This window comes from Cibotium barometz, chromosome 58 (assembly GCF_041138505.1).
Source record: "Cibotium barometz isolate CiBa-2024 chromosome 58, ASM4113850v1, whole genome shotgun sequence".
NCBI classification, from domain to species: domain Eukaryota; kingdom Viridiplantae; phylum Streptophyta; class Polypodiopsida; order Cyatheales; family Cibotiaceae; genus Cibotium; species Cibotium barometz.
In genome coordinates this window covers 32,753,798-32,768,850 of record NC_141103.1, presented here as the reverse complement: position 1 = coordinate 32,768,850, position 15,053 = coordinate 32,753,798, and the positions used below count along the sequence as shown (strand labels likewise).

Below are 15,053 nucleotides of genomic sequence, written 5' to 3'. Positions count from 1 at the left end.
AGATGATGATGACGATGATGACAACATGATGGGTCATTCTAAAAGGTAGACTACTCATGTCAAGAAGAGTGGACATGCACCAGGAACTACGGCACAGCATAAAAGTACTCAGCAGCAGCCTCTCAGAAAACCATAGGCATTGAAAGACAAGAGTTGAGAGCAGAACTCAACCCTCTACCCACATTACTCTTAGTAGGCTGGAGAGATTGCTGCAATCTCATAGTGAGGTGCAATTATACAAGTAGAGAGCTCAAGTGTTGGAACGCCAAGCATTTCTCTAGGCACCTATGTTAGACTATGGTATGTATCAACAACTGCAAGATCTATATGAACATGGCAAGAATATGTTGGAAGAATGGCCAAATACAGGAAAGTACACGGATACGAATCCCAAGGCAAGGAATACAGAATCGGGAAGAGCTCCCAGGAGGTTTGTTGGTGGTGTTCCCCAGAGCCAGAGGGGATGGCAGTCCTGTCCACAACATGAAGGTTTGCAAATTGTCAACACATCCCATGCAGATCCAGTTATTGGATGAAGTACCAGTATATATGTCCCTCATGATACCCTTGTAAAAATTCCCCTTCTTGTAATTAAAATGGGGCCACGGGCTTCCAAATTATATAAGTTTTTGAACCCACAACCCATTTGCCCTAGTATTTAAGCCAGAAAATCTAATTTTTAGGAGTCTTTTTTTTTGAAGCATTTTATGAAGTTGTGAACAAATGTGTTGAAGCTTCTCCATTGCCACTTGGTGAGTGGATTTGTGAGCTCAAGGAGCACCCATTTGCAAAAATCGCGATTTTTGGATTTCCTTGATTTTTGCACCTAACTGCTTGGATTGTGTCCGTACATGTTGTGTATCACTGCTTGAGTATCCTTGCATGAAGTGGAGCACAAAAATCACATCTAAGCACTTGCAAAGCATGGAAACTGCCTGAAATTACATTAAAACTGTGATTTTGCTAAGTTTTTGGTATCCATCTCTCACTAGGATTCACACACATGCTAAACATGTTGTCAGGAACATGATGCACTAATCAACTTCTCCATCTGACAGTTTTCCAAACATCGTGATTTTTGGATTTTTGCCCATATTGCACTGAATTTAATGCCTGAGAATTTGAGACTATTGTGCATGCTCCAGAAAGAAACAAGGAGACCTTCACCGAAGGGGACAGAGTCTGACAAGCCTACTGACACGGATATCCCTCAAACAATGGAGGAAGACGTAGCAAAGGATATAGAGACAGAGAGAGAGGGAGGTAGAGAAAGAGAAGGATGGAGAGAGCTTACAGAAGGATGAGAAGTTTAAACTCTTTGATGAGCCTTTAAAAGAGCCTGCAGAAAAGCCAAAGGAGATGGAGAAACCAGCAGCAGCAGAGGAAGAAAATAAGAGAGAGGAGAAGCAAAATGAGGAGGATGTTGTTGGTAGCTCAAGTGGAAATGAAAAAATCCCCTCACCCATTACTAACGCTAACCAATCCAATGTAAGCCTGTAGAAATGACCTCTCTAACGTGTAGTACAATTTTTGATGATATATATTTTTTTGTATAAGGCTATTTTATCAATGGGAAGCAATCAAATATTCTTTTTTCTTTACGTGTTACCAATTGTGAAGAATAAAGTTCACTAATTGAAGTCTTTTCTTACATTTACAGAGGTTGATTATTCTTGACATAAATGGTCTTTTATTAAAACGACAAAGGACTCCCTTTCGTTTGAGGAGGACTGTTAGAACATTGCGAGTTGGAGCTTTTTATGTGATGCTGAGACCAAGATTGAGAGAGTTTTCAAGATACATAGTTGGTGCATTTGCTGTTGCCATATGGTCTTCCATGACATATCGGAACGTTGAAAGTCTGCGACGATTAATTTCTTCAGAGGCAAGGCTTCAGGACGAACAATTTTATTTTGTTTATGATCAACGACATTGTCTTGAGCATTCGACAGCAGAGACTAATCCTACCAAACCTGATGTACCACTTTATCTCAAGCCATACTACAGGGTTGAGCTACCAATAGAGCCATTTAATACCTTGTTAATAGATGATAGCCCTTCAAAGGCAATGTATAACCCAACATACGCATGTATCTCGCCCTTGCCATTTGAGGGAGATCCCAATGATAACTTCTTGGAAGAACGTCTAAAGCCTTGGTTAGAAGGCTTGGAAAATTGTAGTGGTACAGTACAAGACTATGTACAAGAGAACCCTTTCAATTAATTGAATACATCATCAGAAGTAATAATTAAGAAATCTCTGCTACATTCATAAGTCAAAAAAGATTGTCCATGTTTTGATAAAAGAGTTAAGTAGAAATCAGTTGCACTTTGTTGTACAACATTCATTATACCAATAATACACTCAACTGGTTGCCATTCTTCATAGGATGAGGGATATACAACTGCAAATAAAAACAGACATATTAGTGAGATAATAATTAAACATCCAAATAAGTTTTCTTGAGAAGCAGAGCATTACAATGAAGCCGAGATGAGTAGGTAAGGTAGATTGTTCTTCTCCAATAATTGCAAGTTCTTTGTGCATGTATACATGCTGTACCAGAACCTCCTTTATACTTGTTTTCCCAACCTCCATCTTGAAATCTTTGATTCTTCCCTTCCAAGTTGAAATGAAAATGCTCTTAGATTTGGAGTGCTTTCTCCTTCTTGGTTGCATCAGCACCCAAGCTCCCCTTGTTAGTTGAAGTTGAATCCATTGATTCTTCTCATTGACTATATTTGCAACAATTATTGAATGGACTGATGTGCGGGGTCTCCTTACCCTCTCTATTGAACTATCAACATCATCTATTGCTAAACTCAGGGACTCATTACGGTTTGTTGTAAATCTATGTATTGTAGACATTTTGTTAGAAGAGAAAAAAAAAGGACTATGAAATAGAAGAAGGAGAAGTTTAGTTGATTATAAGTATGTTGCTTAGAGAAGCGGGAAATCAAAGAGCTCACAAAAAAATTGAAAGCAACTAGTCTTCATCCTATCTAGTAGTGTTTGGCTGGTAAGTATTTGTTGGCACAATTTGTCTGTCTAGAAGAATAGTATCTTACCTATACTCCATTTGTCTATTGACCCTGACAAAGCTTTTTCAACTATACTCCATTTGATATGAGTATATTGCTGAGCAAGGCCATTGATTTGCTCTTATTCAGTATTTTGATCTCCTTGCTGTGCTGGGAGCTAGTAGTAGCCTACTTAGTTTGACTCTCAGCCTTGCTCAGCTATATACTCATATCAAATTGAGTATAGTTGACAAACCTCTTGTCAGGGCATGGTAAAACACCAAATTAGATAATTTGAAAAAAATCCCATTCCCATTTGAAAAATGGGAGCATGGTGAACTTGTCCAAAAGTTTGTCAAAACCCCCTCATGTGACATATCATCGGAAAGATCTTGAAGAGTAGAATCTAAATCTATGATCTCCGACAAATTTAGAGTTAGTATGTTTAAGATATGTCCAAAACTATATGGAGTAATTGATTCCCAAAATGTGAGATTTTTCCCAAATTACCTAATATTGACTTGTAAAGTTACTAGTAATACCAACCATGCCAAATTTTTGCTTACAGGACATAACAAGAGTAACTATGTGTTCCAAGTTACTAGCTATCTTAGTATTGACATCCTGCTATTTACTGGTGGCAGCCTTGTTTGATTGCTCACCATCACTTATTGGCATATGTAGAAATTTGTAGATAGCTTGCTAGATATAGCCAGCATAGAAGTGCTTCTAGGCCTTACTATTGCATTTAGCCATATGCTCCTGTAACTTGGTAAATAACTCATTAGCTAAATTAACTTTGGACCTTTCTTATACTTAACTGGCTAGAACAATCCAATAGTGCCTTCAAAAATATACGATGTGTTAGTCTTCATGAAAAATACCTCCACAATGAGCTTGTACAATTTTTTATACTGGATTTTAGAATATGGAACTCCCTACCCACCCTTCTTTCTCTCTGGGAAGTTTTTGCTGGTGTCTTCCCCAGATTTTGCTGGGGTCTCCCCCAGTTTCTTGGCAATTTCTGCTGTTGTCATCACCTAAATGGGGTCCTTGGCTTTGTGTATAACAAAAACCTTAGCCAACAAATTGGTGGTCAGCCTGATGGTCTTCCCCTTGATAACAGTTGAATTATCCTCATTGTTATAATTAACCAGGGACTGCTGGACTATTTCATCATTCCTTGTCTACTTGGTAGCATCATACAACTTGTCCAAGTTAAAAAAACTTGAGCATCTCCTATTTTGCTAGAGACAAAGGATGATTACTTGGCCAATCATAATACATAATATCCTCCATGATCAACTTGGGCTTCTTTGCAACTTTCTTCAGCTTTGGAGAAACTACCTAAACCAAAACATACTCTTGTCCTTCTGTATCTCTCTTAGACTTAAACCCTGAATGAAACTTGGGCACCTCTTCTTCTGCCTCTAGGTCACTTGAAGAGCTGGACTTGGAAGAAGATCCCATCTCTGTATTCTCTGTAAAATCACCCTCCTTTGTTAATACAACTTGGCCACCAAGGGAGATTTCCTGACTTGGGTGACTAAGGTGATGAGAGAATGAAAATGAAGGTTTTGACTTCTCAAAAGGGCTATACTCTAAAGCAAAGTTTGAACCTGTAGTAGCAGATGATTTAGAAGAAGATGCAGATGATGATGATGCAAAAGATGAAGCAAACAATCTGGAAGAGAGATTTATCTTGGGCTCTAAGCATGTAGGAGGAATCCTCAGAAGCGTGGGTAGGCAAAGATTCTTGCACATGCAATGGCAAAGTGTTAGAAGAAGGTGACTATGAAGGCAGAGATGTCACGTGCGCAGATCTGTGTGAGGAAGCTTGTGTTAAACTTTCATTTCAACTTGAAGTAGATACTAACCTAGCACTCCTCTTAACTCTAGCCATGACTGAATGCTTTGAGCAGAATTCCCCAACTCCTAGGCTATTTACTACCCCATGACTCTACATGTCACTCATGCATTGGGTTTTTCGTAACTCCTCCTCAGTATGGCATGTGCTCTTTCTTTGTTGACAAGTGATACCTTCTCTATCTCTATACCAGAAACTCTTCTCCATCTTGCTGAGGCACTGGCGTAGTGACTCCATCAGTTGTGTATAACTGGTCACCCACCACACTGGTTGTTTCTTCAGCAAACACTGGTGCACCATGGTTCCAATCAGTAATGATGCTCTCTAGTGATATGAGGTGATTGGCCCTCCAAATGTCCTCCTTGACAATAGGTCCATATACTAAGTTTCATCTAGAGTTTTCCACTGACCAATGACACATCTCCATCCATGATTGTTTGTGGTTGAATCTATAGTATTCTCTAGGTTGATAAACCTTCTTAAAGTAATGACACATCTCCTTTTCTAATGAAGCTATAGTATTCTCTAGGTTAAACCTTCTTAAAGTAATATCTACCAGTGTTGTCTTTAAAAATGACTTTAAAAATGACTGGCCCATCCTTATCAATCATTTGTGGTACATATCTACTAGTACCTAGGTCATACTTCAAATATCTTTTCTCAAAATCCTCCTCAGTACAGCTATGTGACTAGTGATCTCCTTGTCTTGCAATATTGTTGCTGACACTGCACTCCTCTTCTCTTATGCCTTTGGATGAGGTGTTATTTCCTTTGAAATCCTCATGAGCATCTCCCTTAGCACTTCCTTACTAGAAAAGTTATCTTTGAAAGAACTAATTGGAATTCTAGTATTTCCCTTTAGCTTTGTGCAACTATGTGATTTGGTCTCCCACTGGTCTTGAGAGTTCTCACTGGCACTTCCTTCTTGACTAAATGTGTTCCCTTCATCTGGTTAACCATTTAGTTTCCCTTCTAACATACTGTTCCCCTATTGTTCCAGCCAAAAGCTGAGACTCTGAAGTATGTTGTGTGCCCTGATGATAAATAGCCACTGAGGCTACCATCAGCATCACAAAAAGTTCAACAACTACTTCAACAGCCTTATCAGTAGATGGGATGTCATTGTGCTCCTTTACTGGTTCATAATGCTTAATTTTAGAAGCATTGTCTACTCCTAGTAGTAATAGTCCATATAAATCCTAAAGCTTGACACTGCCATTAGTGTACACCCACTCAATCTGGTAAGGTCTTGACCATGCAATTTTCAAGTTGGGCTTCTTGGGACCTAACCTAGATTGAAATAGGAAAACTAAATCCCCCTTTACAATTTTAGAAGCTACTTCATAATGCTTAATTTTAGAAGTTTAGAAGTATTGTCTACTCCTGGTAGGTAATAGTCCAGATAAATCCTTAAGCTTGACATTGCCATTAGTGTACACCCACTCAATCTGGTAAGGTCTTGACCATGCAATTTTCAAGTTGGGCTTCTTGGGACCTAACCTAGATTGAAATAGGAAAACCAAATTCCCCTTTACAATTATATTGGGCTTGATATTCTTATCATGCTAGTCCTTCCTTCTTTGCTGAATCACCTTCTGATCCCAAATAGCCCACTGTCTGGTCTCCTCTAGAGTAAGAAAATTCTCCAATATTTTTCTAAGGACTCCATTATAGTTCAAATCATGATCCACTGTGCTACTCCGAGACTAGGCACCATAAATTCCACTGGCACTACCGCTTGAGTGCCATACACTAGCTTAAAGGGAGTGGTGTTGGCGGTAGCCTTATAGGTAGTTTGATAAGCCCCAAAGCAGCTTGTAACTTCAGATTCTAGTTGTGAGGCTCTTCTTGAACAATTTTTGTGAGGATGCCCTTTAGAGTCTTGTTAATACTCTCTCCTTATCCATTACACCTTGGATAATATAAAGTAGATTTTTTGTGTTTAATCATCAACTCCTTTGTTAGCAATTGAACAATGTCATTTATGAGTGAGTCCCTTGATCATTGACCAACTTTAGTGGACACCCAAATCTGGCAATGATATGTTCATAAATAAACCAAGCTATTGACCTAGCAGTGTTGGTAGGTAAAGCTTTGGCCTCGGCCTTCCCCTTTTGAAGTAGCATAGCACCAATAACATCTTCACCACAGATGGATTTACATAGAACACTTGCTCAAAATCAGGAGCTTTCATGGTAGGCAAGGCTCCCAATGCCTCTTTAACTCTGTGGAACACTTCTTCACATTCACTTGTCCAAACCAACGGATCACCCTTAGTAGCTTGTTGCAAAGGATAGAGCAATTGAGAAGAAAGAGGAATAAATGTTGCTATATACTTCACCTTCTGGATGGCTGTTTTGTATCCTTTGGAGAAGACAACAAAAAAAGAGCCTTGACCTTATCAGGATCCACTTCAATACCATTCTCTGACACCACATGACCCAAAAGCTTGACTCTTGGCTGGGCTAGATGACACTTCTTTGGATTCAATTGGCCTTCGCACTCATCATACCATTAGAAGTTAGAACACAGTTTCCAACCTAAAGAAATGAAGAGACCTATCGCTATACCACAAAAGTCATCAATAAAGTCCTTGACAAACTTGCCAAAGAAAGGCAGCAACACCCAGTTTTGCCTCTTTTCATAGTATGCAGGACTGTTGGTCAAACCAAAGGGAAGCACTTTGTAGTAGAAACAACCCCATGGTGTAATAAAGGTTGTCTTCCTCTGATCTTCTGGTGCAATTTTAAGTTGAAAGCATCCTGAAAACCTGTCACATACACTGTATCTCTCATACCTTGCAACTGTATCCAAGATCTCATCTATGAATGGAAGAGGGTAAGGATCCTTTTTAGTAACTGCATTAAGTGGCTTAAAATCCACACAAACTCTCCATCTTCCATCCTTCTTTGGTGTGACCACAACTGGACTGACCCATTCTGTTGTATCCATTGGAGTAATGATTCCTGCCTTAAGCAACTTGCCCACCTCTTCTTTTAAAGCTTGCATTTGGTCCTTCCCCATCCTCCTCAATTTTTGCCTTACTGGTTTTGCACCTTCCTTCAGATCTATATGTAGATCTTCACCTTTAAAACCCCTTATCTCTTCAAAAGATGTTATGAACAGATCTGGAAACTAGGATAACATATGTAGATACCTGTTTACTTCCCCCTCAAATCTGGGCTCAGCATCTTAGAAATCATCTCTTGCTTGTTGATAGTTGGCTCCATCTTTGGTTACATAAGCTCTTCAATCAGCTCATAAGGTCCAAGAGAATCTTCTTCCTCCACTTGATTCACATACGGACTCTCTTCATTTTCCTCCTCATCCACCACTAGATAGGCCACATCTGCTTCATCTCCACTCTCTGAGCTACTGTCTATCACTTCATCAGAGCTGGAGCTTTCATTGGAATCTTCATCTTCATCCTCTTCATCTTCTTCTTCGTCCCTATCCAAGGGTTTTCGACTCCCCATACCAAACCTTTTCTTATCTCCCTTACGATTATAAAGGGTAATGATATCCCTCCTCCAATCCTGAATAGCTCCAACCGCTCTCAGCCAAGGCCTGCCAAGAATAATAGGAAAAGCACCCAACCTTGTTGGCATGACATGAAAATTCATCAAAGCTTTGACAACGAACAATCTCTAGTTCCTTCACCATTCCGAGACACTTTACCTTTTGATGATTAGCCAACCGAATTTTGAAACCAAAATTACCTGCTATGGTCAAGCCAAACTGCTCAACACAAGATGGTGTGATGACACATATATGTGCCCCTCTGTCTATGTGAGCTTCACCAAGGCCTTTACCTTTATGCCAAGCTTCCACAACTGGGTTTATGTTGGCTAGCTTCTCAATTGACAGGACCTTGACTAAGCTTCGCTTAGGTTCCTTCTCGAGAGGGTTCACCAAAGCTTTCCAATGCCTCTTCAATTTAGGGGCGATCTCCATGAGCTGGCCAAAAGTCACATCCACTTTCCTGATTACTAGATCATCTTTCAAACTATAACTCGCTGCTGTTAACCCATCTCCCACCCCTCTCCCCTTATGCAGGCAGAGCGGATGTGGGAGATACGTTAACCTTCCCTCTTCCTTGTTTCACTCCCTTATGCAGGAAGGTTACACAAGGCAATGGGAGTATCGCGGGTACTTGTGCTATGACTGTAGGTGTGTTCCAATACCATACTCACACACACGACAAGGGGGTTGCCCTCCAATGAGGAAGAAGAAAAAGAACGGGAGAAGGTGTGTCACTCACCCTCTTCGTCTAGGTTCGTAGCTGGATAAGATGGGAGGCTCCTCCTCGCGCGTAGCCTGATGAAACCTGATGCAAAGTCGGTTTATCAAAGGCCGTATCCTATGAACCCGAAGTATGCCTCACAAATCCAAGAAGAAATAAATAAACTCATTGAATTCTATGAGATTGAACATCCAACTTGGGTATCGCCGATTGTGGTAGTACTTAAGAAGAATAGGAAACTCAAAATCTGCATTGATATGAAGAAGGTGAATGCTACAATATGCCGCGATCACTACCCTCTCCCCTTTAGAGTTTGGGAAGAGTGGCTGGCAAGGAAGCCTATAGTTTTCTAGATGGCTATTCAGGATATAACCAAATATCAATAGCCGAGGAAGACCAGCCAAAGACTGCATTCATTACCGAATATGGAGTCTACGCATTCAAACGAATGCCTTTCGGTTTAACCAATGTCCCAGCCACATTTCAAAGGCTAATGAATCATGCATAGAACATCTGAACTGTCTTCGTAAGGTCTTTGAAAAGTGTCGATATTATCGTATATCTCTGAACTCTCATAAATGCCAATTTTGGGTGAAGCACGGTGTGATCTTAGGACATATTGTGTTAAAGAACGAGATATCTACTGATGAGGGGAAGGTTAAACTTATCTTAGAACTTCCACCCCCTGTGAATTACAAAGGAGTTCAACGATTCATGGGACATGTCGGATACTATCGCCGGTTCATTCTATTCTATGCCGAGATAGCTCCTCCTTTGTACAAGCTCCTCATAGAATTTAAATGGACTGAAGAATGCTATGAGTCCTATGAAAAACTAAAAATAGCCCTGGCGTTAGCACCTATTCTTAAATCACCGAACTAGGATATTATATTCCATGTCCACATTGATGCATCCAATTTTGCAATTGGCTGCGTGCTGGCCGAACCTAGAGAGCACAAGTGAGATTACCCAATCAGCTTTGCAAGTAGACAGCTCAATGATGCAGAAGTGAACTACACTACCACCGAATGTGAGGGATTAGCTATGGTGTATGCCGTGAAAAAGTTTCGACATTACCTCCTGGCTACTTAATTTATCTTCTTCGTAGATCACCAAGCATTACTCTACCTTGTTAATAAACCTTGCTCCATAGGTAGAATCACATGATGGATGTTGATTCTACTTGAGTTTGATTTTACTGTAGTGGTATGTTGTGATGCCAATGATAGTCTCGATGTGGCTATTGATAAACAAGACACACAAACTACCTTAGGAACTCAAATTTTTGCTAAAAATAAGGGGAGACATATGATGAGGAAGAAACTAGACAGCCAATCAATTCCTCTAATGAAGGGAACTCATTCAATAAAAAGGGAAGTTTGAGTGCCAATGAGAAATCCGTGTGTGTGTGTGTGTGTGTGTGTGTGTCTGCGCCCGTGTATAAATATATCCCTATATATATGTAGGTATATATATAAATATATATACACATATTATTTATTTTTTTCCTTATATCATTTACATATGTATATATATATATATATACATATATATATATATATACATATACATATACATATATATATACATATACATATATATATATACATATACATACATATATATATATATATATACATATACATATATATATATATATATGTATACATATATATATGTATATATATATGTATATATATCTATACATATATGTATACATATATATATATATATATATCTATACATATATATATATGTATATATATCTATACATATATATATGTATATATATATATATATGTATACATATATATATATATATATATATATATGTATACATATATATATATATATGTATATATATCTATACATATATATATATATATGTATATATATATATATACATATATATATATATATGTATATATCTATATATCTATATATATATATATATATATACATATACATATATATGTATATATCTATATATCTATACATATATATATATATATATCTATACATATATATATGTATATACATATATATATATATATATACATATATATATATATATATATATATATATATGTATATATGTGTGTGTGTGTGTGTGTGTGTGTGTGTGTGTGTGTGTGTGTGTGTGTATAGCAAGCACATATCCAATACGCTTATACCAAATGTAAACATTAGCCACAAGCCTTGCGCCTTGTTCAAACATGGCAGCTTCCCTTGCACCTCAAGGGTTCCCATCCTAGAAGGGGGCATCTAGTGTGCCTACATCTACCCTAAGCTAAACCAATTAGCTTTATTAACCTTACAAAGCATGCTTAGCCTTAACCCTAATCTTTGGGAAAAGTGTATATTTACCCCCCCCCATTCCTCTCATTTGGGGCCCTTCACAATTCAAGCCACAAGCTTCACCATTGAAGTCCACACCACAGGTGATTTGCCTCCAAACACAATCCAAACCCCACTTGCAATCCCTTGATGAGCTACTAGCCAAAGAAAAATCACTGTCCTCCATGACTACTGACTCATCCAGAGGCGCTACCAAAAGTCTGTCAAGAAGGCCCTCGTGAGCCCCTATTACCATTGCCAATGCTCTGTAGCTATTAGAGTGGCCCCTTGGCATGTTGTTAGGATATGTCATCCCAATTGGGTAGTGTACTGGAAGAAGGGTATCTTAGGGCAGACAAATCATGCCACTGCCACTCTCTTGGATCCCACTTTAACTGAGCCAAAGGTCTCCGCTCCCATGTCCATAGGTGCCAACTAGAGTCACTCTAAACCTCATCTGGGTTTGGATCTACGTGCCAAACTCTGCCTTTGCCCCCATAGCTCTAATGTGCTAAAATATGCACCACGCTACCAAAGTTGTCTTTCTCTAGACCCATTATCATTGGCCACAATCCCCCACCTCAAAGAAAAGTGGGTGATCCTCAAAGCATCCTTTGACTGTGATGAGGGCCTCAAACCAAGTAAAGGTCCCCATTTAAGCTGGCACTAGGGAATCAATAGGCTAAGTCCATGCCTCCAAGATTGCGGCCTCACTGTCACCATAAACACACCACTGCGCATCCACCCAAGCACTCTCTCTGCACCTCCTCAGGTAGCCTTTTGAAATCAAGCCACTCCCCCAAACTAGGGTAGATCTGACTCACTATGTGCCCCCTCTGTGTTCAAAGCTAAGGATTCCAAACAAGAGGCTGGCAAAGACACTCCTTGGTGCAAGCATGCGGCATCTGAATAACTACTAGGCGGAGCTGCTCCCAAGTCCTTAGATGGCTGCAAGCAAACTAATCCTTACACTTGAGAGGCCAACTTTGTGCAGCTTTGTAAAAATACAAAGGGTCTCTAGCTACTAGGGTCATCCAGTAAACGGGGTGCACTATTGAATACACTAAAGAAGAAACTCCTTCAAGGGCTCCACACCTAGAAGGAGCCCCCACACAATGAACTTGCCCAGGAGCGCTTTGCTCTAGCAAGACAGATGCCCAAGCCTCCGTGAGAAGTAGGAAAAGTAATGATTGGCCAAGAGACCTTGGCCCTGACAAGCTGCCCATCCCCTCCTGACCATAGAAGATTCCTGATCAGTTGATGTACCTAACTAATGCAAGAGCTTGAGAAGATTCAATGGGAGGTGATATACCAAATTGTTGCTAGCAACACCTGATTTGCCACCACCACCACCAGTGCATGCGCATCAAGAGAGAGGCAGGCCAAGATGCAATGCAATAGCTTCTTCTTGATGCTCAAAAGAAGGGGGGAAATCTGCTACTTTGTTGTCATATATATCCCAACTTGGTATCCTAACTAACACACTGGTGTCCCTGAGGGGATCCAACAAAACTAAGGGCTCGAGAGCCACTATGCTGGCTCTTGACTGCCTATCCAAAATCCACATGATTTGTGCCAATCAATCTGGGCACTAGATGCAAAAGACCTCAATGGCTCTCTCAAAGTGACACAATTTGGCCTCTTGGCCGTGTAACTACATTGTTGTGTCATCAACAAACTCTAAATCAAGTACCTCCTCCTCTCTAATGGGGAGCCAAAGGCTCTAAAGTCCCACCTCCTATGAAGTCAAGAGCCTCATAAAAGAAAAGAAACAATGTAGGTGCAAGAGGGCATCCCTAGTGGATAGATTTGGTCAAAGCAAATCTTTCTTGTCTACCACCTGCCATTAGAACCTGGCTATGCGTCGAAGAGTACAACACTAAGACCCCCCAAATCCATGTCTCCAGGAAGCCCATCCTTTGCATCATCCCCTCCAAGAAGCCCAAATCAACTCTGTCATAGGCCTTCTTGAAGTCAAATAGGAGGATTGTCATGTCCTCTATCTCCCACTTGGGTTCAATGAGATGCCTACCTATGGAACAAAAACTCATGTTGTCTCTCCTTGACCTTCTGGAGCTCCTATTGGGCTTGCTCTAACTCGGTCATCCCAACCCACAAGCTATCTAGGTGAGTCTTCTACTACTGCTAAAGTGAGTTGGGATTCTTGCTAGCACTTTGATGTCCAATCGTGCGCCTATTATACTAGTTTTTTGAGAGAAGGTGCACAATGTGACTCAGGCTATTTGTATTGTTAAGAGTGTCCTACTTGATGAGGATAAGGTACAGAGGGTAGAAACTATTTAGGCTAGAGTTAAGTGGATTGTTGTAGGGGATATGTTTGGCTCTCTTGCTAGAGGTTTGACAAAGCTGAGTGATGTATGTTGAGTGGAGTCAGGCTAGCACCTTGCTCAAGCAAGAGAGAGTGAGCATCGATTACACAGGAGTGTGGCCTAAGCATCTGTGCACTCCAAGCCAATCACTGACATAAAACCGGTTGATTTGGTTTACCAAGGCTTTTATCAAAGCAAGAGAACAAGAGACTACCTTTTTCTCTACTAGCTTAGCCCCATGAACCATGACATGGCTGCCACCTAGACGATTGGAAGGTGCTTCAATCTTGTTCAAGTCACCCCCTACACACCAATGCTTGACCTCTGGTAGTGCATACACAATCTAATCCCAAAAAGCGGCTCTCGCACTAGCCTAATTAGGGGCATAGAGGTTCAAAACACCAAGTCTAATCTCTCCATCACAATACAATCCATTGTGCATGCCCTAGGATTGCAACATCCCTTTTCTAGAATGGCAGCCCGCACCATGAATCTGCAATAGACATACTCTCCCCTTAGCACCATCCATGCCAAAATGCTGTTGACTAGAAAGTCTTACTCTACTATGCATCAACTGCCCACAATGCCAAACACAAATCTCACAAAGGTGATGTTTTTGCAGCATAAGAATACCAATAGAACCACCAACCAAGCAACGTTGCAATTGCTATCTCAATTTGCCTCTGCAGTGCATGAACTAAGGGCCTCCTAGCCCCTATACATTCCATGAGACAATCCTCATGGCGCTGGTGGGAAAATAGAGAGGCTGCTATACAGCAAAAAATTACACTATCTTGGAGGCAGGCTTGGATGGAGAGTAATCCAAGTCCAAGAAATCTCTTCAAGAAGATAGATGCTCAATCATAATAAACTGTGAGTTGTCTCTAGTGCTACATCTTGAGGTAACCCATCCTCATGCCCATACATATAGCAAGGGCATATCCCCGTCTCCACAAAAAGATACATAATCATGTGTCACTCCATGGTCCCTTGGGATGTAGCCAAAACAAAGAACTTGGCTAGCTCCCAAAAGTGGTGGAGAATGTTTGTGTCCTCAATATTGCTCAAGTAGTGAGAGAACTTAACGATCTGAGCTTGCAAGAAATGTATAGCTGAGTCTATAGTCCAATCAGAATCAGAGACCCCACAAACTAGGACAGAGAAGGCAACTGCAATATCTACTATCTCCCCCCTCTGAGTAGCATGAATCAGTTCATGGACCTGCAACCAAGTAGTTGCAGCATCCATGTCTTGG

General features: G+C 40.3%; 1 protein-coding gene and 1 pseudogene across 3 annotated transcripts; one reads left to right on the top strand and one right to left on the bottom strand.

The window, feature by feature from the left end:
* The window catches only part of LOC147606172 (uncharacterized), a 300,738-nt pseudogene that overhangs the window by 97,247 nt on the left and 188,438 nt on the right, over positions 1-15,053 (top strand).
* On the bottom strand, positions 6,066-9,299 carry LOC147606178 (uncharacterized). Of its 3 annotated transcripts, none has more exons than XM_086792833.1 (3): positions 9,150-9,299; positions 8,608-8,845; positions 6,066-8,455 (listed from the first exon to the last, which is right to left on the bottom strand). In XM_086792833.1, the coding sequence occupies exon 3, from the start codon at positions 8,362-8,364 to the stop codon at positions 8,125-8,127; it is 240 nt and encodes a 79-aa protein (XP_086648959.1). In that variant the 5' UTR covers positions 8,365-8,455; positions 8,608-8,845; positions 9,150-9,299; the 3' UTR covers positions 6,066-8,124. The 3 variants fall into 3 exon arrangements, with proteins under 3 accessions (XP_086648959.1, XP_086648960.1, XP_086648958.1); XM_086792834.1 differs by having other exon boundaries at positions 8,701-8,845; XM_086792832.1 differs by having other exon boundaries at positions 6,066-8,845.

What these genes read in the sequence shown, in the direction of transcription:
- LOC147606178 (XM_086792832.1), bottom strand. Translation starts at nt 8,511, where the DNA reads ATGAATTTTCATGTCATGCCAACAAGGTTGGGTGCTTTTCCTATTATT.